We start from the raw sequence: 26,966 nt of genomic DNA on the forward strand, positions 1-26,966 counted from the left end.
CACCTCACCGCAAAGGAATTTTGAGGATTTCTTTGAGCCAAGAGCCAATGAAAAGATGAATTAGTGGTACTTGCTAAGGCAAGCATCACAGTTATTATTGCTTGTATTTAGGATTAGGGATTTGAACAGACCTCTGAACCTAACTATTAAACTTTGGTTCATAGCTTGTTATGCAATGTTTGTGCTATGGACATGAATGATACCTCAAATTATGCAGTTTGTTGCGGAGAGATGTTTGCTATTATTTTAAGCAATCGGACATACTATTTTCACCTGGCAGATGCTAAAATGTACAAGATGTCCTTTAGACTTTTGACATTAGGCCCATATCTAGGGACCAGAATATCACAGAGACATGGGGGTGGGCTCTTTTGAATAGTTAGCAACCACCCAGACCAACTTAGCAACCACATAGCAATGCAACACCTTAGCAAATGCCCTTGCCAACACCCACAACACCATTAAATGTTGACAAAGGCTCACATATTTGCAGAAAATTTTACAATCTAGTTTTGGAATCTGTTTTATGTTGAAAATTGGATGGTTTGTACATACATTATTCTCTTCATATTGTTGTTATCAAAAAAGTAAGACTGACAGGTTGTAATTTCACACCTATTTATAATCTGTCTCTCTATCTCTCTTCCCTCCATGCTCCTGCTTGCTGCATATCTGCAGCCTAAATCATAGCTGTCAGTACTACCCACTGTGTTGTAACATTACCCCACTGTCCACAAAGTTACGGCAAATATAGAAGAAATCCTTGCAGGCTTCCTCTCGCTTTGCAGAATACCGTCTCCAAAAGTCTTCTCAGGACAGGGGTAGGGGCGGGGGGAGGAAAAGTTTCAGAGTGGTCGAGCCGATAGACAAAGACACAAGGAAGCTGCACTGCACCGTAGCGCAGAAGTCCAGAGTCAGCAACTTCTATTGATTAAAAACGAACCTTCCAGTTTCTCCACTGCGCTTGTGGTGAGCAATAGAATTTAAACGAGCCGTAAGCCCGATCTCTCGATGCGAATGTCTGGGACGTGTCCAACCTGATAAAATCCACTCAATCTGGCAGTTGAGAATGATTGATTGAATTGTTCTAAACATTATTAGTTAATTTACCCTATTACCCTGTAATGTTTTCTATGAAGCCTGTACAGTAAATATAATGCAAATAGGTGTTTATAATGTGTCATATTGTTATCTGCTATATCTTTTCATAAACAAGCGTTACTTCAGTTAAAATACTTTATAACACCTTACCCATTCATGTTGACTCATTTAAAGATGACAGTGCAGTATAACATAAAATTTCATGTTGTTCATGTATTTTTATTTATTGTAAAGGTAAAAACGTTATAGTGTAATGTGGTAACATTATTTACGAGAATGTACAGCTGATTATAAGGTTTTATGAGACATATGAATACATTTATAATCCATTATACAGTGTATACAGACTTTCTAGAAAGTTTTACGGTGTTTCGTGCAATTTCATTCCGATGGGATGGGGTTCATTTTTATTGTAACTAACAAATTTAACCTTTTTTTTTCTTTTTGCTAAATAAAGGCAGACTGACTTAGAATTAATTTACCAGGCCTATAGAATTTCACATTTTTAGATATACATTTTTATGCTATTTTCAATAGATTTCGCCTTGTCCCAAACCCAGATTTTCAATATTAAACTATGAAAATCCATTATAAAAATATTTTTTATATATATTTAAAACTATGAAAATCAAATTGATATAAACAAAACATTTTCAAATGTATAGTCTGAAAATTATTCCTATCATTTAAAAAAAAAACTGTCCCACAGTTCGTCAGTTCCACCAAACCGAGAATGTTTGCCCCATATCAAGTTTTTCCCAAAGTTAACGTACTTGTTAACCAAGTCGCCAAAAGTTTCAGTGAAGAGCATGCTTGAGATTAATTATTGGAGAAGGGATGTTTGAAGAAATAAAGAAAATTCAAGGTTAATATCACTTTATTGGGCGTCATTTCTGATCAACATGTAATTTTGCCAAATTATGCAAAAAGTGTACAAGTATTATTAAATTGTTATGATAAATAAAATGTAAGCTTTTTTTGTGTGAAGACTGTGAAGACTTCTTTGCATGTTTCAAAATAGAAGGGAGTCCTTTAGCTCTGATTGGCTATAAACTAAAGTAGGCTTAATTAATCATGGCTGTTGATTGGTGGACAGTGTGTGTGTGTGTCTGTGTGTGTGTCTGTGTGTGTACAAGAAGCTTGAGCAGTGGGAGGAGTGTGTTTAAATCTCGGCACACTGAATTAAAAGCGTGTGTATTTGCAGCAGGGGCTGGACAGGGTGGATCGCTTGAACAGAACGCCGGCCAGAGAGAGAATAGTGAGCAAGGAAATGAAAGGAACAGAGGAAGAGAGAGCAAGGCCCGGTCTTGCTAATGATAGTCACGTATACGACTGTCTGGTTGTCCCTGGCAACCAGACATGATGTAACACCAGTATGAACTTGAACTTGGTGGGAGGAGGGAAGTTGGAAATGGGAGGGGAGAATGGAGTGAGGGAGTGAGTGAAAAAGTGTGGGAGGGCTAAACGTCACTTGCTCACTTGCTGGAAACGTGAACAATGGAGCAAAGCGATCAATAAGCCCATTTCACTGAAGGATTACAAGTGTACAGCGGGCTAACTTTACCAGTGGAGTCCACAGCCAGGGGTGCAACAGCATTACTCCAGTTTTGTGTGGCGGAAAGCTCAGTAAAGGCAGATGGATAGAAACAGAAAGAGAGTGAAAGAATGTTAGTCAAGTGGTGAATAGTCGTACAACTCTTTGCAGAGTCAAACACCAGCTTGAATGAATATTCCGGGTTCAATACAACTTAAGCTCAATCAACAGCATTTGTGGCACAATGTTGATCACCACAAAAATGTATTTCAACTTGTCCCTACTTTAAAAAAGCAGAAATCTGGGTTTCAGTGAGGGACTTAACAATGGAAGTAAATGGTGCCAATTCATAATTGTTAAAGTTATAGCCAATTTTACTTTGTTGCTATGAATATGTGATGCATAAACAATGTAATCCCTGTAAATGGTGATTTAAACTTTACAGCTCTAATAACACTCAAGTTTTAAAGGGGTCTTGAAGTCCTTTTATTTATCTTTTTTGTTTATCTTCTCTGAGGTCCAGTGATGTTATAAAAGTTTTTTCCAACAAAACTGTCACAATTTAGAAATATATAATCATTTTCCACCCTGTTTTTGGCCCTCTGTTGACACTTACACTGTTCTGATTGGCTAACATCACGAAGCCCCTCAAATTCAGCAAACTCAATCAGAAGAGAATGAAACTCAACATTATAAAACAAAATTGCAGGGTTTACACATAAACCTTTCATCTTAATAACAGCCGTTAACACTCAGCACCATAAACTACCAAACAGGCGTGACATTTGAAATATTCATGAATGAAACAGTTTACTTGCTAATTTGAATTGTTTTGAACTGCTCCATTCTTAAATAACAGTTCATTTGCAAAGCTTGAATAGCATTATAATTGTTCACAAGCAATCCATGCTGACATGAGCCAGAAAAAAAACAAACACATCATAGTTTAAAGCACGGTAAAATGATAAACACATACTGAAAGCACACTGATGTGCACATCGCCGGAAACACGCCGAAAGAGTCAAAGATGTCTTGTGTTTATGCACAACAACAATTAATAATAGTGCAGGTGGGCAAAAGAACGCGTCCATGAGCAGCGGAATGAGAGAATTGCTTCTCTCTTTCAAAGTTGTAACTTGACACTGCATTTTTAAAAGTGGCGAGATACATTGCAGCAATCAAAGAGATGTGTAGTTCATGTTTATGTACAAAATAATTCAAAATAGTCCAGATGGGTCCCTCTTTGGTGTTATCTTAGGAATAGTTAGCCAAGGAAGACCTCCAATCTTGACTTGAACTGCACGGCAGTGGGCGGGGCCTAGGGTGGGATGTGTAAATACAAATTAGCAATGTTCCATGATGTCACAAACAGACATTTCAAAACGAGACATTTCAGCAGGGTGGAAACTATATATGCTCTTTTTAGACTGGGGAGGAAGTTTTGAGTTCTGAAATTTACAGTATGTTTTCATAGTACAGTTACCTCATATGTGTGTAAATATCAAGGAAAATATGATTCTCCATTTCATAACCCCAGAAGAATTTATTCCCTTATTCACTTCCATTGCAAGTGCCTCACTGTTTGATTTATTTGGTGTTTTTTATTTTTTCAAGGAAAGGATGGATGAATCAAAATTATTTTTTGTGGTAATCAAGATTATGCCACTAATGCTGTTGACTAAACTTAACCAGAATATTCCTTTAACCCATTATACTCTGGTGCATTTTTGCAATTTTTCAGTTACATTTAAAAGCTCACCATTCACACATACTAGGAAAGTTTTGGTTGTATACGACGAACTTCCGCACATTACCCCCCAAATATATTAACCACAAAACTTCACTCTATGTATAAGTCATACACTGATGATACTAATGATTTTTAGAGGTACAAATTACAAATATCATTAAACAATGAACCTCGCACAACAAAACTCACCTATCTGTCCATCTCTGTCTTGTCTTGTAGTGGTACCTGGGCTAAAGACTCCCAACATGGACCGGCCGGTCCCAAGGTCACTCGACCACCCCATCTGTCTTCCCTGAGTACGACCCGCAAACATGTACACCAGTCTGAACACAGAGAAGCCACTTGCTGCCCCAATACCGGACAGACCCACAGCATGGCTCCAGCAGAACCCCGCCCAAGCCCTGGAACAAGAGGAATCAATTCAACTTGCTTACACACACTTACTATATATCTATATAGTCCATATGTATTCTTCCATATGTATGGTTTATATGCATATATTCATATATAGAAGCTGTCCTGCTCTTCTGAGAGGGGAGCTCGAAAGAAGAGCTTTGTTTTTTTGTTTTGTTTTTGAAAACATGCACTTTTTTGTTGTTTTTTTTATTGTTTTGTTTTGTTTAGTTGTGTTTTTTTTGGTTCACCCTCACAGACTGACAATGAAAATGTAACAGGACGCAATCATAGATCTTCCCTCATCTGTGCCTATGGTCGGTCTTGAAGAAAAATCGGAGGCATTGAGAGTCAAGCCTCTTCTTATCAATTTAAATTGAGTGCAGACTATGGCCAAGGGTCGAAGCTCTGCCTTTCCCTTTCTCGCATTTTGATGGATCTACCTGGTTTCGCATTGGTGAACGTTGGTGGTTGGCAGGCACAGAGGTTTTACCTGGGTCAGATACCACCAGCTAAAATCTTTTCTTTGATTTCATTGCGTCTTCTGGCTAGGACCATTTCCTCCTCTTTCCTCCACCACCATCACCACCATCAACTCAAATTCAAGGACTCAGCAAGACACCATCAAACTCCTTTCTCCCATTCTTTGTGTTGTTTTGTCATTTGTCATCATGGGGCAGGCAATGAAGAGATCATGTACGGTGATGTTTGAAATCAATCAGGTCATTTACGGTATGCTAATGGGAGATTTCTTTCGGAAACATCTCCTCTCTTGGAGGCACGTTCATATTTTGTGTTTTCGTACAAAGTAACTTTCTACTAAAACCCCAGTTCAAGGTCTGTCGCATGCTACAGAGAATACAAAAGGGCCGAGTGAAGGTTTGAGCTTCCATAAACTGACAACAACGATCAAGTTTAACCGTGAATATTGAATTGAGGAAAGTGCAATTTTGTTGGATAGATGTTGGACTGTTTAATATCTTTGTAAGATAGATCATTGAAGCAATTGTTGAAAAGTATATATATATATATATATATCGCCGCAGAAATCTGATATATATATATATTTTTCTTCCTAGTCCATTTATACCTCCGGGACTCTAAAATATCGGGGGTACAAAAAGAAATACAATTTAATGATAAAAATAGAACAAAATAGCCTTGTGAGAAAATAACAGGAGCTGTAACTGCTTTTAATATTGTTGTTTTTTTGTTTGTTTTTTTGTGTTTGATTGATTGTTTGTTCATCTTGTAAATTTGTTAGTATTGTAGAACAACGATCCCTTTAAAAAAATTTGCCATTTAAACAATCAATTTTTTACGATTTCTGAACGCTTTGGTTGTTCATTTTCAAAACACTAAGGTGATTAACTTATTATATGGAAAGTGGAAAAATCGGCGTTCAAATTTCTTGCGTAGCAAATTCAGGATCGTAAATAGGCAAGAACTTATACCTTAAAATGTTGTCAAAGTTTGGTTTCCCTACAGCTAATGGAGACCTTTTCGTATGACTTTCTCAGGCGAAAGCACTTCTGCTTGTCGTATGTAGTCACAGGTCGTCAATACTGGGGGTGAAATTTTCAACGTACGGCAAGGACTTCCTCTTCAGCACTTATGAAAATTGCGTAAAAAATGTGAAGATTGAAAAAGCAAAAATAATGCATTTCTTCCATTCCCTCGCATGCAATTTAAAAAAAATGTTTTTGTATTTTTACAGTTTTTTATTTGATTTTCTGTTTTCTATAAAGAAACGTGTGTGTGTGTGTGTGTGTGTGTGTGTGTGTGTGTATGTATGTATGTATATATATATATATATATATATACACACACACACTTACAGCCTCATCCAGTGTCGATCAAAGTAAAGTCTAAAAGAAAATAATCTGCATGTTCTAGTGTTAGTGACACATTTTTACATAGGTTATGTAGAGTTAAAGTAGTGTGGAAAAATATATTGTAATCCCAACATCAGGCACTTGCCGATAATGTATTTGTTTGGTCCCTTGTAAAAGGGTATTTTTACTGCTGATTTCACAGTCAACCAGCTTAACATATCTCTGACTCTTCTAAGCTTGTCATAATTTCTGCAACGTTTCCCTCCCTTCTTTATTCCCATCAGAACAATCATTTTTATGTGTTTGCAATGTTCGCATTTCATGTTCCCTTCTCAAACTTCATGGAACAATTGTTCCACATCAGTGTGCCTTGAGCGATGGTCTAGTTGACGAATTGCACAAGCTGCAATGTGGGGAATATTTTTTCTTACTATTTTAAACCACCTTACATTGTGTAGAAACTTGGGAAGATTGGGCCTTATCCTTAAAACACAAATGTGTTCATAAATCCATTCTTGTGTAAATTGACAAATGGGACAATTTACGCAAGAATGGATTCATGAACGTTTTACAAACAAATTCGCTCTGCTGGCTGTAAGGTTAAAAAATCAATGCTAATATAAATGGCATTTGCTAAGGATAATACACAGTATTACTCTCGACCATTTTACTACATCACACCACTCTTGGTAATCGCCAGTCCTTTGTACAAGACCTTAAAATCTGATCTTTTACACTTAAACCAGTCAAAAGTCAATCATTTTCAAGCTTAAAGCATCAAGCCCTTACCTTATCACTCATATGTTTGATTTAACACTAGTGTATTGATATTTATGGATGTTGCTGCGATTTCGAAATGAAGACTACTTCTTTTTCTTTTCAGTCTTCCTGTTGTTTTTTTGTTCCCAGATGAATAGTGAGGAAAAGAATTCATATGCAATACTTGCTTTTGCACTCTTTTCTTTCTTTTTTGTTTTTTTAAACATATTTTTGTTTTACCAAAGTGAGTGTTGCACTTGAAAGGTTGAGTGGCTGAACGTCAGTTTTTATCATACCCATCAAAACATGACATTTATGAAGTCCACATCAGCCTCGCTTGGGTATTCTACTTACTTTGTCATAAGCGAGCCTTAAAACAAGTAAACTTCCTTTCCATCACCAACACCACATTTGTAAGAGCGAAAACGTCCAGGACAAAAAAGAAACGCATACGCCCAAGTTTTATGTACATTTTGACAAAGTTCCATGTTGTATTAAATGTTTACCTGTTTTTTTTCCCTCTCTCTATTGCATATATCATTTAAGAAAAAATAATGGGGAAGACTTTCCCAGGCATCTGATGTGATGGTTAAGTAGTTACACTTGTGTGGATTGTGTTATTTTTTCTAGTGTGACATTTTGTTTTGTCATTGTTCTTGCCTACCCTTTAGAAATGAGTTGGGCATTACTTTCTTTATTGTCTGCACTAAATATAAAACAATGACAATTGTGATAAATGAAAGAAAACAATTAAAAGAAACACACAAAAAATTATCTTCCAGGGCTTAAAAGAGCGAAGGGAATCATGATTGCACGGATATATATATATATATATATATTTTTTTTTTTTTTTTGGGTCACAAAACTTGTTTTCGAGCAGCCTAGCATCTAATCAGCGTGATTGGCTGTATGTGTGTAAGATAATGACAAAATTGCACCCTTTTTAAAGAAAGACAAAAAAAGAGAAAAAGAACATAGAAGCAATAGTTTGGGCAGTCTGTTTTTGTTCTTGTGTTGTGTGTGTAATCTAGTTTTTTTGCTACAAAGTGGAGAAGACGTTGGGAGAAGCGAACAAATCAAAACGATTCGTTTGAGAGAGTTCGGGCGGACGCACCTGAGTATGGGAGATTCGATGTTTGTATATTGTATAGTTTTATTAATTACACTGATTTTAAAGCTGCCCTATTTTATAATGCAGGACTTTTGTAACATTGATTAAATGAGGAAAAACTAGTTATGAATTTTCTGATTGTTTGTATTAAGGCCACATAAATAGAACTGGTTTTGTTTGTCCTCTGGGGAACTGGATATAAGTTGAAAACTTTCCTGTTTCCTGTTTTTATTTTTATTTTTTTGCTTTCCATTTTGTATGTATTTATGGACTTACTTCTTCTTTTTATTGGTATAGAGTACTCCTATACTTGAAAAGTGTAGGATACTGAGGTGAAACCCCCATTGTAAATGGATGTTACAAGTATGCTGTATGTTTTGAAGGTTATTTGTCACATCAGTGTTGATGAAGTTAAATCTAGATCATTCTGAGGATGTTGGTAAGAAGAGAGCGTTTTTATGCATTTAAAAAATTAGTTTTAGGCAGAAGACAATGACATAGACAGCCAAAGGATGCCCCTATTATAAATGCATCTAGGCATCTTTTTGTGTTCACCATTCCATGCAGGAAAATAAACCGCTTGATATGCAACATGATTCTTTTTCTTTTCAACATCTTTCTTTCTCTCTCTCACATCCCACCAGAATCAACGCATGATCAGCTGAAAGGCATCATACTCATATCACCACATGAAACACACTGACATTAAATTACAGAAAGGTCAGTCACAATAGTGTCAATAAAGCCATTAAGTCTAAATGTAAAGACTTATCATTCTGCCCAGACCCTCTTCTGTTTTATGTAAAAGTGACGCCCCTGGGTCCAACAAATGTGTAATTTCTATTATCTATGTGAATGTTGGTCACCAACAATTAAAGCGCTTATCTACATTAAATGTCCAGAATGGTTCGAGCTGACAGAAAGGCTACGGTAACTCAGATAAGCCCTCTGTCCATTGTAGTGAGCAGAATAGCATCTCAGAATGAACAACACGTTGAACCTTGAGGTGAATGGGCTACAACAGCAAAAGACCACGTTGGGTTCAACTCCTGTTAGCCAAGAACAGAAATGTAAGGCTAACCTCCTCACTACAATTGGTACAGAGCGGTTATCTGAGTTACTGTAGCCTTTCTGTCAGCTCGAACCAGTCTGGCCATTCTCCGTTGACATCTCTCATCAACAAGGCATTTCCGTCCTCAGAGCTGCGGCTCACTGGATGTTTTTTGTTTTTGGCACCAGTCTGAGTAAACTATAGCGACTCTTGTGCTTGAAAATCACCCATTACAGAAACTCTCAAACCAGCCCATCTGGCACCAACAATCATGCAATGGTTGAAATCACTGTGATCACATTTTATCCCCATTCTGATGGTTGATGTAAACATTAACTGAAGCTCCTCACCCGTATCTGAATGATTTTTTGCATCTTCACTGCTTCCACATGATTGGCTGATTAGATAATCACATGAATAAGTAGGTGTACAGGTGTTCCTAATAAAGTGGTCTGTGAGTTACTCAAATCGAATGGATATATGAACATCAGATCCCCCCCTCTACCAAACATGCATATCATACAGTATAGTTCAAACATATCTTGGATTTCTCATTCAATTTTATCTCCTGGGACACTCGGACAATTGGCAATTGGTCATGTACAGGTTAGATGGTCTTTCCCAGGTTATTAGGTTAGCATTTTGCCCATCTAGTCCTGATCATGTTGTACAAAATAATAACCATGAATATTTGTGGCAAGCATTTTATCAAGTTCTCATCATAATGGGAAATATTAGTGTGAAGACACTTAAATATATCTTTAAATATGGTGGATATTTGCAAAGAAAGATGTTATTTCCACAGCTAATGTCCCTTTTAATGCTAATAATATTTTAGATAACTGAAGAACAGAAAATAAAAAACAAAGCCTTGCATGTGCAGAATAGATTACACACTACAAAAGGAAGTACTGGATCGCCTAGGATGTGCATTACATCTTTTGATAATAATATTGGCCCATAAAGAAATTGAGGCCACGTCCACAATAAAAGTTTTCGATTGAAAACTGCTTTCAGTTTCCCAATGTCATCGTTTTCAACGTTTGCGGTAATGGAGTGTTTTCGAAACGCTCCATTTTCTGGTGTGGATGAAAGGCATAAAAGTAGTGAAGTTAATGCGTTTTCAAATGAAAACATATAGTGCATTTTACAATCTGTAAAGTTCTGCTAGTCCTTAAACAGGGTTTAATAAAGGTCCTGCTTTGCAAATGTGAAATTATTGCGTAGCAGGTCTTTATTATTTTTATGTCCCCATTTTTGTGGGCATTATTGCTTATTGATCACTTTTCCATTTATTTATTTGAAGTAGAACAAAGCATTGATTGGTTTAAAGCAGAATGGGTATAAGTATGGCTTTTTATCAGGGTAATATTCAATCATGAAACATTTTAAAGTTTAACAAGCCAAAAAAACTACATTTAATCAAGTATAAGTCCATTTATTGTTTTAGAGGACTTGGCTACAAGTAGACCATAACTACATATTCCTTTCTGCTGTACAAACACTTTGCAAACCCATATGTAATTCTGGTTTGTTTGTTTGTTTGTGCTTTGCATTGTATGATGTGGGCAGGAATCAGGATTTAATAATCAATGTGCCCCATTAATGCATGCCCATCAGATTGGAAAGTCTCAAAAAATGTTCTATGAAATGCAGAATGCTTCATTTAGGGCCCATACCATCACGCATCTCAATCATTCATCAATCGCAGGTTGCTTAAGGGATGGTTCAAAATACATTTTTGGCTGAACTATCCCTCAAACCTTTGCAAATCATGACAAGGTGCTAATTCTTAATGATAAAGTGGAGACTAACTGGAATCACCATTATAAGCAACTCCGCTTACTGATAGCATAGCAGTCTAATCTGCATGAGAACTATGCACTGGTGACATGCTTATCTAATCAGAATTTGGTATCTACTTTTAACTTGCACCTTTGCCTTCCTCTTTTTAATACAAATTATATCAGAATCGAAGGAAAAATGCAAACAGAAGCAAACCAGCATTTTACCTAATATATTTAAAAAGATCAAATGTAGCGCCTTTGCTGTCTGTCAAAACCTTCTTATTATAGCTGTTCAATACCCACACACTATAAACTGCATGCTCTTCTCCGTAACCACCTAGTAAACTGATATAAACATGACTAAAGATGATCTATAAAAATCCAGCTCTGCTATCAAGTCTTTTTTTTTAAATCCTCCAAGAAGTCTTTCTTCTGTTTACTTTTTCTAGACAAAGTTATTTGTTACATTTTACAGCTGGTCGATGGTTTGGAACATGATAGCTGGATTCTAGTTTGTTAAATTGGCCATTATCTGGTCCAAGCTGGTCATGAACTGGTCAATCCGTCACCGTGTTCCAAAAACCAGCTTGACCAATGACCAGCTGATATCTGATTTGTTGATGGTCCAAGATGGTCTACGAACTTAGACCAGCTTAAGGTGGATTTTCCAGCAAAGCCTTCTTATTTAAGGTACGAATAAGTAGTTTATAACAAGATGGCATCAACCCAAGTTTTTGATTTTCGTGGTTCATGCCCTGCTGTAATCCTTAGGGGCCCTTCACACTGAACGCATTACTGTGCCTTAAAAGCTAGGCGCAGTACTCGAATAGAGCAGAAACTCAGGTTTCTCAAGGTGTTCCTGTGCAAGATGCTGAAAAAACAATGGTCATCACATGTTTATCTTGCCATATTTACACATAAATACATTTGAAAAACAAGTAATTTTTATTTGTACTTTTCACAAAACACACCATTTTAAAGCAGCCTTAGATCAAATTATGCTCTAATATCTGTAATGTCTTAGTCATCTTTGAGCAGTTTAAATGAAACTGTGTTTGAAAAATTACAAAATACAGCGAGGATAGATGCAAAACCGCATTTGGTGTGAAAGGCCCCTTAGTATCTCCATTATTTCCAACTATCACAAAGCTCAGTAGGGTTTTCTGATGTCAGGTGTTCACTCTCAAGACAATCTATGCTGAGCAGAACTGGCAGCATCATGCTGGTGGTGCAATTCACCCCTGTTTTCAAGCTCTGTATTAAGAAACTAATGCATTTATGGTTCTTAAGAATTGTTTATCTGAAAAGGATCAGAATTGACATTTGTTGTACAGTATATACACTGTATTCAGCACTACTGAGGGCTGTTGCCTTCTTTTAATTGTAGGAAAAGTCTTGAGAAGTTTGTAGCTGCCTGGACAATCCTTCAAATTAGACATTTTGCTTGGAGAAAACTGGTGGAAATGGTTCAAGCATCAGGGAAACCTTCAAGATTCCAAAATACCCTATAAACCTGAGCTTAGTCTTAACAAAATCTATTCAAATCCAGGGCCAGCGAATCCCATTTCTAGGTAGTGAGGTCTTCTAGTCAACAATATCCTTTAAATCAAAATGTACAGGGAATGCATTGTGGTCCGTTCACACTGAACAAGTTTTTGCATCAGTCAGTGCCGTTTTTCATTTGTTTTTCTATTTTTGCATGCTAGATAGATGTCTTTGACTATTGCGCCATGTCTCGAGTTTTTTAAATGCAGAGTTATGTTAAAAATAACTTTAACTTTCAAAAATGTGTTTTGAGACAATGTTTTTTTTATCTGGTTTGTTGTGCTGCGTCTAGCTTTTTTAGCGCAAGTAAACGTTTGGTCTGTATGGCCACTTAAGACCAAAGTATGCTTCGTTATTCGGCGCATCACTACATTTTGCACACAGTGCACTTGGTGGAAATTGTGTCATCAGCATAGTATAGACGGACTACAACAGTCAAAAAGTCAATTGAATGCATGTTTAAAAGGAAAAACTATTGAAAAACCATGCCAAAGGAGCCAAAAACGAGTTCAGTGCAAAAACGTGCAAAGACCTGGACTGTCTAGAAAAACTAGGCTGCATGCAGACAGTCCAGGTCTTTGCATGTTTTTGCACTGAACTCGTTTTTGGCTCCTTTGGCATGGTTTTTCAATTGTTTTTCAATGTAAACATACACTAGAAAGCCATTTTTCAGTGTTTAGCGCAGGAGTGCTGCATTTTTTTAGATGCCACGTTAAGTTAAAAAGCACTTTGAATTGACAACACTTTGAATTTGTGTCTCGACTCCTGTGTTATTTATGATTCATTATGCTGTGTATAGCTTTTTTTTACCAAACTAATGCATTTAGTCTGAGCGGCTTCTTAAGCTCAAAGTATACTTCAGTTTCCCACGTGCCATTACATCTCGCACACAGCATGTGTGATGCAAATATCATCATGAGCGCAGTACACGCAGACTGCCCTTGTGCAGCTTAGCTTTTGTGGACATGCGAACAGTCTGCAACTTTGCAATGAACAAGTTTTTGCATATGTCAGTGCTGTTTTTAAATTGTTTTCCATTAAAACATTGTAACAGTTCAAGGTCGGGCAGGGAGGAGACGGGAACCAGCTGAACGGTAAACAAAGTTTTAATGGCAAACTTAACACAAAAATAAACAAACACACATGCAACATGTCTGCGTGCATCTCTCTCTCAGGAACTGGCGCCTCCGGCTCCCCTTTATCTCGCTCTCCCGCTGATCAGCTGATTCAGCGCCAGACATGCACCATTACGTTCTTACTAACTACCCCCCCATCTCTGGAGGGAAGACACTGCCCTTCCGGCCGTTCTGTCAGCTGGTGGTTCACCCCACCTCCTGTGAACCTGGAGGAGAGACGAGGGGAGGAGTGCGGAGAGGGAAAGGGTGAGCAGAGACACAGAGAGAGAGAGAGGAGAGAGAGAGAAGAATTTGCTTGCCGCCTCCAGGGCACGCTGTTGCCCGGTCCTCAACCGCTCCTCCGTCCTCTGGCAGATGCCAGCTCACTCCTCCTCCGGCAGATGGCAGCGAGTCCTCCAGCCCCTGGTGGACAGAACCACTCCTCCCCTTCTTCGGCATATGGCAGCCGTTCCTCTGGTTCTTGGCGGCCGCCAGCTACCCTTCCATCCCCTGGCGGATGGCAGCGGCGAGGACTGCGTGACAGCGCATCCCTCCACCATTCCGAGTTTCGGCACCACTATAACAGTTAAAAGGATGGGCAAGGAGGAGGCAAAAACCAGCTGAACAGTAAACGTAAGATTTAATTATATACATTAACTTTAAACAACATAAACAAACGGCCAGCCGTGTGCATCTCTCTCTGGAACTGGTGCCTCCGGCTCCCCTTTATCTCGCTCTCCCGCTCATCCGCTGATTCACCATTATGGCCACGCCCTCCTCCTCATCACAAACATGTAAAGTACTAGTTAAAAATCCGTGGCTGTTGCTCCGCATCTTGCTGTTTTTTTCTGCGACTCGCACAGGAACACCCTGTTTTTAGACATTAAAAAGAACTGCAACTTCAAAAAACGCGTCTTGACAACTGCATTCGATTCACAGCATATAACCTTTGACTGCTACAAGAGTATAAATAAGTAGTCATAGTGCGCATGCATCAACTGCATCCATATGGACTCGCATCAAAAGTGTATACTTTGAAAAGTTGAGCCCTCCACCATGCGTGAGACAGAACGGCATGCAGACAAACTAAGTATTCCATAGCCTTTAGGGTGTATCCTCTTTGTTTACTAATTGACTTAATGAGACATTTTACACATCCTAAAACAGCATCTTTTTAGAAACAGATGTGTATGTGAATTGTGTACAGTCAATGAACAGCCAGTCAGAGCAAAAAGTGTTTAGCGAGACCCTTGTGAAGATGTCTGTTTCTTGCCATTTTCAAACCAGCATGGGCCATGTCATTGCCCAACCCTTAATCATAAAGTAGACAATCCCAAATTTAGCATAAACGATATCTGGAATAGTCTGAAATTCAGACAAACTTCGACCAGCTTTGCCACTCTTTGTAAATCTTCATTTTCATTGTTCTCTTTTGTATATTTCATACTTCATCCAAAACTGAAGTATCACTGTATACATACATATGTTTTGGATACAATCTAAAGAAAGAAATCTAATAAAACCTTGTGCCTCTAATACATGTACTGAAGAGAAATGGTCCTTTTTAACACTTGTTTTATTGGTACCAGCTCCATAGTTGGAACTCCTGCATTTAAGATGTGAACGATGTTGTTTGCTTTCCTTTTGTTCTCTTTTGTTTGAAATGATCTTGCCTAGCTTATTTCCTTTTTTTATTTCCTGTAATTTCCTCGATATGTGTAGTGCCATGCCCCTTTCTCTTGGAACCATTTGTGTGTTCAACTCCATCCACTCGATTAATAAAAGCAAGATGTGCATTTCCTATGCAACAACAAATGAGTGAAAAAAATCAGAATAAAGACGCTAATGCTGTACACGTCCGTGTCTGGCTTCATTCCTTGGCATGTCAAAACCTGCCGCCGTCACACGTTGTCAAACATATCAAAATATTACATTCTTTGTACTTCTTATACGAGGTATTCAGAATGAGTTACTGATGTGGATGATTTGATGAGTACAAAGTCTGCAGTGTGTCGAGCGGCTTTAAGAGATGTTGTATGTAATCCAGGCACTTTGTGGTTAGGTTGCTGATGCCAGCTGTCTGAGCACAGATGGAGGCATGGGCCGCACTGCCTGCGTCTCTCTCATATGCTGGTGTCTCAAGTTCATGGCTTGTTTGATGTCGAAGATCCCCGCGGTCTGCTCTCGGAGAGTTGGTTATGGCTCTGGGAAGTGGAATGAAAGTATGCGTGGCACAAGGTCTCATCGATACATTGAAGCAGCTCTCACATGACTCGTGTCGGCGCATCAACGCCAGCTTCAATCACTGATTTGACCTTCACTTGAAAAGGGTTGCAGATGTGGCACGTAGGGGTGAATTTGCCAGGCAAGAAAGGAGAAGGTGTGCAGAGTAAACATGGAAACCATGTATTTGGACTTCTACAGCATTTGTGGCACAATGTTGAATACCATGAAAAATAGTTTCAAATCGTTTGTCCTTTTCTAAAAATCTAAATTACAGTGACATGGGGGCCTGGGTATCTAAGCGAGTATTGACGCTGACTACCACCCCTGGAGTTGCGAGTTCGAATCCAGGGTGTGCTGAGTCACTCAAGCCAGGTCTTCTAAGCAACCAAATGGGCCCGGTTGCTAGGGAGGGTAGAGTCACATGGGGTAACCTCCTCGTAGTCGCAATTAGGGGTTCTCGCCCTTGTTGGGGCTCATCGTAAGTTGTGCATGGATTGTGGAGATTAGCATGAGCCTCCACATGCGGAATCTCTACGGCGTCATGCACGACAAGCCACGTGATAAGATGCAAGTATTGGTTGTCTCAGAAGCGGAGGCAAATGTCCTCCACAACCCGGATTGAGGTGAGCAACCGCGCCACCACAAGGACATAGTAAGAAGTGGGAATTGGGCTTTCCAAATTGGGAGAAAAGGGGATAAAAATAAAAACAGAGTTACAGTGACACACTTACAGTACAATGGAAGTGAATGGGGCCATTTATTGGAGGGTTTAAAAGGCAGAAATGTGAAGCTTCTAATTTTATAAAAGCACTTACATTAATTCTTCTGTTAAAACTTGTGTATAATTTGAGCTGTAAAGTTGATCAAATCATAATTTTTACAGTCATTTTGGGGTTATTTTACATTACATCGACATCGCAACGAAGTTGATAAATGGGCTATAACTTTACACAGAAATGGTTATTAAGTGATTTTTTTTTCCACTAAAATCATGTTAACAATCATATTGTTTATGTCTTGTAGCTATACTTTTGAAACAGTGAGTATTTTAACTCAGGTTGTCGATTTAACTTGTTAATTAATTGAACAAAATATAACGCGTTAAAAAAATGTACGCAATTAATCGCAATGCCCCTGGACCATAATAAGGAAGATTCCTAAGAAATGCAAGCTTGTAGTACCACCTGTTTACTCCAGAGGGCAGTAATTGAAATTTCAGCTGTGTGGCAACGCACAGTTTATACAGTGAAGAAAACATTAACAACCCTTCAGCAGACACACAACACAAACATGCGTTAAGTTCTTGCGTTCAAAACACTTGAAGAACTAAGGGATCTCAAGATGTGTTAAAAGATTGAGTATTAAACTATATTTAACTTTGACCTAAACATTTTACTTTTATGACGCAAAACACCTGAGACACTACACGAGCATGTCTGACGCAGGGTGTGGCTGGATTGAGATGGTGCAAAATTAGAAAATTACCCCATAAATATTTAATCACGAATAAAATCAAATACATTTCCGTCAGACTTATTTATAAGTACTACCCCACTAATTATTTTCTTGTAGAGAGATTTAATTGTGATGTCGCTATATTCTGTACATGTTGTGGTCTGCAGGCGGAAAAAGTTGTCCCTACTCGACTCTTATTGTTAGAGATATATATATAATGATAACTATGTATAATTATATATTGAGTTATTGTTATATGAGGGGCTTTCTCAGCAAAGATTTGTAAATGTGATTAATCACGTAATTAATTGATAATCACCATGTAATTAATTCGATGAAAAATTTGAACCGATTGACAGCCCTAATATATATATATATATATATATATATATATATATATATATATATATATATATATATTATACTGTATATTAGAACAAAAATTTGAATTTCCTTGTGAACCTAGGAAGAATAATTCCTTCTCTTTAAGAACACAATCTGATACATAACTGGTGTGAACTGACTTTCGGCTGTGGTCACAAGCACCTTAATCAATGCAAGTTTGAGATGCAAACATCTACCTCAGCATAGCTGCTGACCGTACCTCTACCTCTCTCTCTCCTGCTCAATTTCCCTGAGAAGCGTTTGTGACAGTGAACTTGGATTCTCTCAAGGGAACAGTGCAAGCGACGGATAGTGTTACAGGGCGAGAGACAATCCTGAGACGAAACCACAAGAGGACCCGTGAATAATGCACAAGCAACACAGGGCTTCGGGTTTCCTCACTACTCCAGCCTGTCCCGATACATACACACCTAATCCCCTGAGGCACCAAAGGTCAGGATGTCAAGGCCTCCTGTGTGAAAGTCATTGCTACATGAACACCTCATGTGCATACATGCCTTCAAGGCTGCGTTCCATTTCAAATTTGTATCCCCTTCCCTCGCAAACTTCACTCCGTCTCATGGACTAGGATGTACGTCACTGCTTTAATTGCATGAGTGTCCACTACTGGCGGAAGACGTGCAGTGGGTTTAAGTGGAACACCCTTAACCCTTGATCACTTGGAGCATGATGAATGCTGATTCCGCATCGGAATTGCTTAGGGGAGTTAGTGAGTGGATGTTAAAAGGGAAGTGGAGCGCAGCCCTAGTCTGATCACTCTTACTACTCTCCGACAGGAGTGGACAAACTTCACAAATACTTCGACCACGTCGCTGTCCTCTCATTTATTTGCAGCGCCTCATTAAAACCATAGATCATAAATTAAACACTGATTTACAGGGGCTAATCTGGGATTTGGAAGACATTCTGGGTGAAAAGATAATTAATTGCACTCGCATTCGCCTAGCCGACCACATACTGGATGAAGAGCTTAGTGAAGATGCACATGAATTAGAGCAAGTCTTTAGAAAGTTCAAGGTAATCCCATGCAAAATTACTTGGGGAACTATGTTGTTGACACACTTGACTGTGGCCTCCAAGCAGGACTGCTTCGCACATTAATGCCACGTATGAATTGAATGCAGTGTAAAAGATAACAATCCAGTGTCCCATGCTAAACTGGAACTGCATCCATAACAATCACGAGCAAGCAGAAATGTTTCAGGGTAGAGGAAAAAACAACACTGATTATTATTGTATTCATGACAGCAATGAACAAAATGTGATCATGCAAAATCTGATTATTTTGCCTTTTATTACACAACTGTATATCTATAAAGAATTTGAGAGTGTTAAGTGTTGCAGAAGCCTCAGCTACACTAAAGTGAATGGTGACTGAGGCTAACATTCTGCCTAATATGTCCTTTTGTGTTCCATGGGAGAAAGAAAGTCATATAGGTCTGGAAAAACATGATTTTTGGGTGAGCTATCCTTTTAATTAGACCTGAATCACTGACCCTTTATTGTTTGCAGATCATAAGAATTTTTTATTTTTATTTCTGTAGGCTATTGCTTTTCTGTTTTCTGTTGCCCTTCACGTAATTGCAAAACTGCAAGTGTTTCAGGCTAAGCTCCTCAAAGATTTAGATGGGCAAAATCCTGAGAGTGAACAATTCAAGGAGATTTGTACCCCAACTGATTTGGCTTTGCGTGCTACAAAGTTTACAGCTCAAGCACTGGGGTGCTCTATGGGCAGTTTGATAGCGCTGGAAAAACATTTATGATTAAATCTGTCTGCTATGCATGCATCCTCGATGCTCCAGTTTCTCACTCAAGCTTATTTGGTGATTCGGTCTCTTAAAATGACTTAATGTGAGGGAGCAGACTTTGGTAATGAGATGTGGAGAAGCCTCACATAGACCGCCACAATCATGTCTGAAGTCAGGCTCAAGACCTGACAAAGCGACCCATCCAGCGACCATACCCCAAGACCAGGTTGAACCAGCGGTGAGACCTCAATGACAGTGGTCCAGGCGTAAGGTGTATCTGAATGGCTCTCGCCCTGGTACTAAGCCCTGTGACCGGAGGAGTTCTTGGCTGTATGGAGCCGAAGAATATAAAAGAGGAACGTCAGTTGCAACAGCCAGCCCAGAAGAAGGCGCTGCAGAACCATTTCCTCCCCGCCTGTGTTTTCTGGGAAAGTTTGTTATTTGCAATGTTCCCAAGAAGATATATACCAAGTTAGGCAATAACCAACCAATAGTTTTTAAATTTATACTGAATGGAAAAATAACACTCAAAGTAAAATAGTACTGAACTTTTCACAAAAATAAACAGTATTGAATGAACCATGAAAATGTATTCATTCAATGAAATAAATATATATACAAATATTAATATATATGAATTAATATAAAGATTTTAAAGTCACCTGGTGGAAGGTGGAGTTCATTAAACTGGTACAAGTGGAGCTGTCAAAGTCAAGGCGACCTGAAGTTTAAATAGAAAAATCAAGAAAAGGGGTGTATGACATTTGACAAAAGCACATTTAGGGTCCAGACAGAAGTGCAATCATTTTCCTCTTCCCATTTGTTTGTTTAAATTTCAGTATGGTGTTGTTATACTAGATGGTTAAGTTAATTTTAACTGTGGGGGATGGGGGCATCTAAAAAGTATTAATTATTCGGTAAAGCAACAATTACACCTGTGCCTTTTGTGTTTGGCACACAAATGAGAGCTCGCTGTCCCAGGTCCATACTGTGGACTTAATCAAAGGGCTCCCGGCAGGACTGGGCAGGCCTCTTCAAGGCAGTGAAAAAGTTCGCCCTTGGTGATAGCAAGCCTATTATCATATTATCGCCTCAGGCACTGCTATTAAACTGGAAATTGCGGACCGGGGTTTTTAAAAAAAGGGACATTCATGTAGAGATCAGTGGAACAGCTTGGAACCACTTTAGGCCTCCTACATTTTGTCGATTCCTTCTCTCGAGTTTACCATCTCTTAGTTGTTTTGGCCAGTCAGTAGTTGCACCATAAATAAAGTTTTTTATAACTTCTCCATTTGTCACAGTCAAAGAACTCTTACGGTAATACACTTAACATTAAAAGGCCTACAATGCTTAACTAATTTCCCTTTCATACATAAACATTTACGAGGTTGTTAGAGGAACAGTTAGAGAATGTTAGGGGAACGTTCTCCAAACCTACACATTCTCTTTTCTAAATCCTACATAAACCTACCATAAACCATTAAATTCAGGCAAACCACTTTGGCAATATTTGACAAACATGACTATAAATGTACAACATACTATTACGCGTCTTTCTGAGTAGCAGCCTTTCATCCACCTATTATTGGATCCGCAACATGGTTCTTATTGTTAGTTGATAGTTAAATCCACTGTGTATTTCCATTTTTCTTTGTTAATCGGTGGACATTCGAGTTCCTCATTGGATAAATTACCCAGAGCCTGGTCAGTGTCTCATAGATTATTGGAATAATACCCTTCCAAGGAGTCCAGTATCAAGTCTAGCCCACTAATGTGATACATGAATAGGCATGGAGGCATCCACACCTCCCCTGGCCATGGCTAAAGCAGAGGTAACAAATCCCAGAATGATGGAGGGCCCGAACCACGCCTGGCCCCATAACGAGCGGGTAATTAGTGAGCAGGATTACAGGCCTGATGTCCACTGAGAAATTAGCATTAATCAAAGAGCTGGTCAGGGGTAGAGAAGTATTGGTCACACCGGGGTCTGATGGTCCTGCTGGACGGTGAATGGCAATGAGTCGCCTAAGGCATGAACGCAGCATGAGACACTTTAATTGCCACCAGTGTTTTAGAACCAGGGTGACAATCAATGGCTTCCCATTGCTTAATGGTTATGGGATGGAGAGCAGAGAAAGTGTGAATGCTGGCAGGTGCTGGGGCCCAGTGAACACACTTCAGAGAAACATGATCTCACTCGGTTCTCCATGTGCTGCGTGTTTGGTGAATAATGCGGTCAGGTATTTTAGGTGACCTCATCACTGAGGTTTATATTTTAGGTATGAGTTAAATTATTATTATTCTCTCATGCTTGTTCTTGGCATGTACCGAAATACATCTGTAAACTAAAAAGGCACTTATCCTTATTTAAACCCACTGGTTCCCAAAAGCCTGGTGCACACTATAATTTTGACCATGTTTTCGCCATCAGATACAATTTTGGGGAATCATAAAATATTTATTTAAACGTAGTGTAAAATCGAAACTCTTTGATCACTTTCACGTGCTCACCAATGGCCGATTAATCCTTGCCAGGGTCTTAGGCCTGGTTCTTTGCCTCGCACCCCACCAGAAACCACTGATGCCCCCACCCTGACTGAAAGCAAAATGATCAACATCAATCTGACAAGCAATAGTTGTAAAAAAAATCACTCAGTGCTGATCCCAGTATTAATCTCATTATGTTTTTGGATTCTTGAACGCTAACAAGGACGAACTCTGCGTCCACTTATGTGGACATTTTATTTTGGCTTTATATGCAACAAATAATTGTAATTAATTTAAACCAACTAAGTACTGTTCACAACACTTTAGACTATCATTTAAGGTTTAAACAACATGTTGTTGTGACGTTGATTTCTGTGAAGCGCTTCAACGGGCGCAGAGCCAACAAAAGTTTCACTGAAAGACGTTTTTTTCATTGAAACCTGTTTGAGTGTAAAGAGTAGTGGCTCTAGTTTTGTTTGATATGCCACTTTAAAAAACTTTTCTGCTGCTGTCTGAGACCAGTTCACACAGACAGCACACTGGAGGTTAAGTCTTTCACTAAATAGGGAGCAAGGGGACAAGCTTTCTATACAATGAAGTGCACTTCCAAAATCCAACCGAAAGTTCAGTTTCAGGCTGCAGATGATGTTTGGACCACTCAACATGTTTGTCAGACATGGGACAGTGATAATCAGTAATCAGATTCAGAATTTATAATGTATAATTTTATTTTATCATGGTTGGCAGTGATTGGATGATGCTGGGCATTACTTTGAATCTGATTAATTGTGCTAATCTCAGCTGTAATGTCTGTAACATCTCAAAAACATGAATAACCAACACTCCTGGAAACATAATAAACCATTTGATTCAAAAAAAGACCTTCTATAGCTTAGTATTATTTAAAATATCTCAACTTAGTCCCACTGTCCACATATAATATGAATGCTGACATATTAGTTCATTTGTTTTTATTTTCCTTGTTCAATTCTGCTTGTTCATGATTGTTGACACACGGGACACCGGATTGTTATTTTTTCAATATGCCTCCTCTTTTACGCTGCATTCAGTTCATACATGGCATTTATGTGCGATGCAGTCCTTTATTAGGTGCTACTATTTTTAAATCTAAAAGGGAAATGGAAAATGCACACAGCAATCACACTCAGATCTCAGGAGGTTAAACTGCATTTTTGATTCATGTTTAAATTAATACATGTTTATACAATTTGGTTATTGTTTGGTATGTTAAAGTTTGACACATGTTTTTGTTCTTTTTTCACATTATTACGTTAGCTAGACAAAGCCAACATGCTAATATTCTACGAAATTGGTTTAAAATCCGACACCAAATCACTAACTCCTCTTAGAGCTTTAAAGCTACATCCACCAAAACTGGTCCTGGTACAGACCTTCAGACTGTTCTGGAATAGTGTGCTACTGTATGTCTTTTCAAACTGATCGCATGGTTTTTGCACAGTGGACGAACAAAAATCTGAAAGTTCCATAGACTAACATGTAACAGGAATGGTCAAACAAGCCAACGAAATGTTTGCAGACTCAAATTCAAAATGTAAAAAATTCAAATGTAAACAAACACAAACAAGATCTTTTTAATGATCTCTCTCTCTCTATCTAACAGTTTATCTAACTACCATTACAAAAAATTTAGACATACCACAAATTTGCCACTCATTATTTACACACCCAATGAGCTTGTGATTCACCGCAAATGTTTGCCAGAAGTTTGCAACTCTTCACCTGTAGTGGTGAACCTGCAGCAAACCTTTGACAACAATGAACTATTGCATGTGAAAATGATTAGTGATGAATTTTCGGCAAGTTTGTGGCAAATTTTATCTAGCTTAGCTGGTGATATACCTTATACTGTAATGTCTATATAACCATCAGACTTCTACTTAAATCTAGTTTAAACTTTCAGACAAGGCTTTGTTAAGCCAACATTAAAGTTTGTCTCATTAAACTTTACTCATTACTCACTAAAATAAATGTCTTTATAAAATTGACAAAAATAAATGAGACAAATGACGAAATATTGGCTCAATTTAAAAGACATATGCATCAAAGGCTAATGCTAAAAACAAATGTTGCTAACAAATTAACGTTGAGTGATCGTTAGACACGAGGTGATTTTCATCTGGCAGCCACAACGTTTTTTTTCCCCATGTTGTTGAAATATTGTACAAACTAAGTATATGCTTACTTGCATTGTTACATTTCTTTAACCTCTTCAGTTGGAGGATGGTGATTGACCTATTAGAGATGTTTCCTAAAACTTCATTACTACTACTACATGGTACTGATTGGTACTCCAATTTTAAAACTTGTCATTTAACTACAAAAAAGAAACCTTGACAAAGCATGTAAGGCTGAAACATTGGTAATTAAAATGATTTGCATTGGTAGCGATGAGTTGTGCAGAGGTTTTGTGCTTTGAAATGAAAGTTACCAGATTTTTTGCAGCTGTGTTCTGAATTAACAGCAATCAAGCCTTAACATGTTAGCTAGCCGGCTACGTTGGTCACGCAGAATCATCATACCTGTCAACAATATTCACATATCACACAACACTAATTACTTTTGAGAACTTTTCAGCCATATAGACGTTATTTGATTGAATGTGGCTCTTTACTGAACTGCAACTCCTGGGCTGAAAATTAATTTCTCCACAAATGTGTGGCCCCTTGAGTGTTGCTCAGTAACTGCTAGCGATGGACAACCAATCCCTTCTGTATTTACTCCCAACAGAATGCCTCAGTAAACTCACACTAGCATGCGTTGCCATGGTTCCAACATCTGGCGGTTGGTGTATGTGTGTGTGCCTTGATTTATAGGTGGCTGACCCACAGAATGTCACTTTCACTGAAGCACTGTGTATTTATGCACGCTTAAAACCCCAACCCAGCTGGACGTAGTTATGTCCGGTTTGGGTGATATTCCAATGAGAAGGGATCCCTGCTGTGGTGAGCTTGGATCTGACCTGAATCCAGTGTCCAGTCCACTGTAAACACAGCAAAGGAAGACAGGAACATCTCTCTACAGTATTCGCCTATCTGCCAACTATGTAAGCTTCATTTAGTTTAAAGGTGCAGTAAGCATTTTTTTATTTATTTTATTATTGGAATAGCATGCCTAACTTGTAAATACTACCTGACATCACTGAAATTGGTGTCTTGAGAAATCACACCTATTATTGTGACAGCTCTTCAAAACAAGGCTTTCACTATTTGACAAAATACAATCTTTCACAAGCCAATATATATATATCCTAATGCGACCCCGTGCACACATGCATGGACGTTCTATTTTGGCATTGTTTAATGCAACACTTAATTAAAGTCCATTTAAACCAGATGATCTCAGTTCAGGCTGTCAGAAAAGGGTTTAACTTTAAACGGACGGAGTCGTGACAAAACAACATGTAAGGAGCAAGGGAGCATCATATAGCTCTCTATGCAGCCAAGAGCATTCACTCCTAAAATTCAACCAAAAGTTCAGTTTCAGGCTGCGGATGATGTTTGCACCACTCAACATGTTTGGCAGAAATCGGACAATGGTAATCAATACTTAGATTCAGAATTTATAAAGTATAATTTGATCTGACCTTGACTGGCAGTGATTGGATGATACAGGACATTACTTTGAAATAGAATTAATTATGCTAATTTCTGATGTAATGTCTGTAATGTCTCAAAAACTCCTGGAAACATAATAACAAAAAAGCTTGGTATTATTTAAAATTCCTCTACTTAGTCCTGCAGTACACACACATTTTTATGAAAACTATTTGCTCTATAATTATTTATTTATATATTTGTTTGCATGTTTATTAGGTGCTACTAGTTACAAATCAAACCCGGCCCGTGAGGGACACTTTTTGTGATTTCTGCTACGCAATCTTGTCTGATGCACTTTCTGACCTCCCAACTATCTTTTTTGCAGTCTCACAGATCCCCCTAAACTTGAGACATTGTAGTAAAACTCCAAAACTCAGCACGGTCCACATCAGCAATATCTCGCAATCCGAACAGGATCTTCCACTCCACACTACGGCCGAGGAAGCAACACCAAACAGAAGTGGTGGAGGACAGGATGCCAAGCAGGTGTGTGTGTGTGTCCCTCTGGTCAGGCACCATTAACTCTTCCAGTGGCCTTGGCTCTTAACCCTCCCCTATGCCTGGGGCCTGGACTGTGACGGCACCCTGACAGCGGGTGCGGGGTGTTGGGGCCAAGCCCTTATGGTTTGTGTGTGCCGTTCACGCTCCACTGATGCAGTGCGGCCTGACAAATGAGAGCCCGATATCTTGCCCCCATCCCACCGCCCGTTCGCATTCTTACCCCGATTGAGTTACGCCACCGATGAGCAGTCAGTGGAGTCAGTGTTTGAAGCTTTTGTGCAGTATCATTCCAGTTGGAGATGTGAGTATATGAGAGTGCTTCTTGTACACCAAGTGCATTTATTTTTAGTTCCATAGGCTTTACACATTGTGTCCTTAATTGTTTGGATGGAGGATGTTGTTATATGAGGTATATTCCTGGCAGTGCTCTATAAATCCCTTTTGGTGACATACGACATAACGGCTGGAACAAAACAGGACTGCAGCCAGAAGATACTGCTAGCTTTTGACAAAATGAAGGAACAC

General features: G+C 38.6%; 2 protein-coding genes across 6 annotated transcripts in view; one reads left to right on the plus strand and one right to left on the minus strand.

Annotated features, from left to right (window-relative positions):
• nfia (nuclear factor I/A) overlaps positions 1 to 9,074 on the plus strand; it is a 209,017-nt gene extending 199,943 nt beyond the window's left edge. For all 5 annotated transcript variants that reach the window (XM_052123535.1, XM_052123537.1, XM_052123538.1 and 2 more), the window contains one exon: positions 4,605 to 9,074. In XM_052123535.1, the coding sequence (XP_051979495.1) occupies positions 4,605 to 4,619 (15 nt within the window). In that variant the 3' untranslated portion in view covers positions 4,620 to 9,074. The remainder of the gene's footprint in view (positions 1 to 4,604) is intronic.
• Positions 4,652 to 26,966, minus strand: part of tm2d1 (TM2 domain containing 1) — a 55,270-nt gene continuing 32,955 nt past the window's right edge. Inside the window, exon 6 of the mRNA XM_052123540.1 lies at positions 4,652 to 4,786. Within this exon, the coding sequence (XP_051979500.1) occupies positions 4,652 to 4,786 (135 nt within the window). The remainder of the gene's footprint in view (positions 4,787 to 26,966) is intronic.

This window comes from Xyrauchen texanus, chromosome 50 (assembly GCF_025860055.1).
Source record: "Xyrauchen texanus isolate HMW12.3.18 chromosome 50, RBS_HiC_50CHRs, whole genome shotgun sequence".
Classification (NCBI taxonomy): Eukaryota; Metazoa; Chordata; class Actinopteri; order Cypriniformes; family Catostomidae; genus Xyrauchen; species Xyrauchen texanus.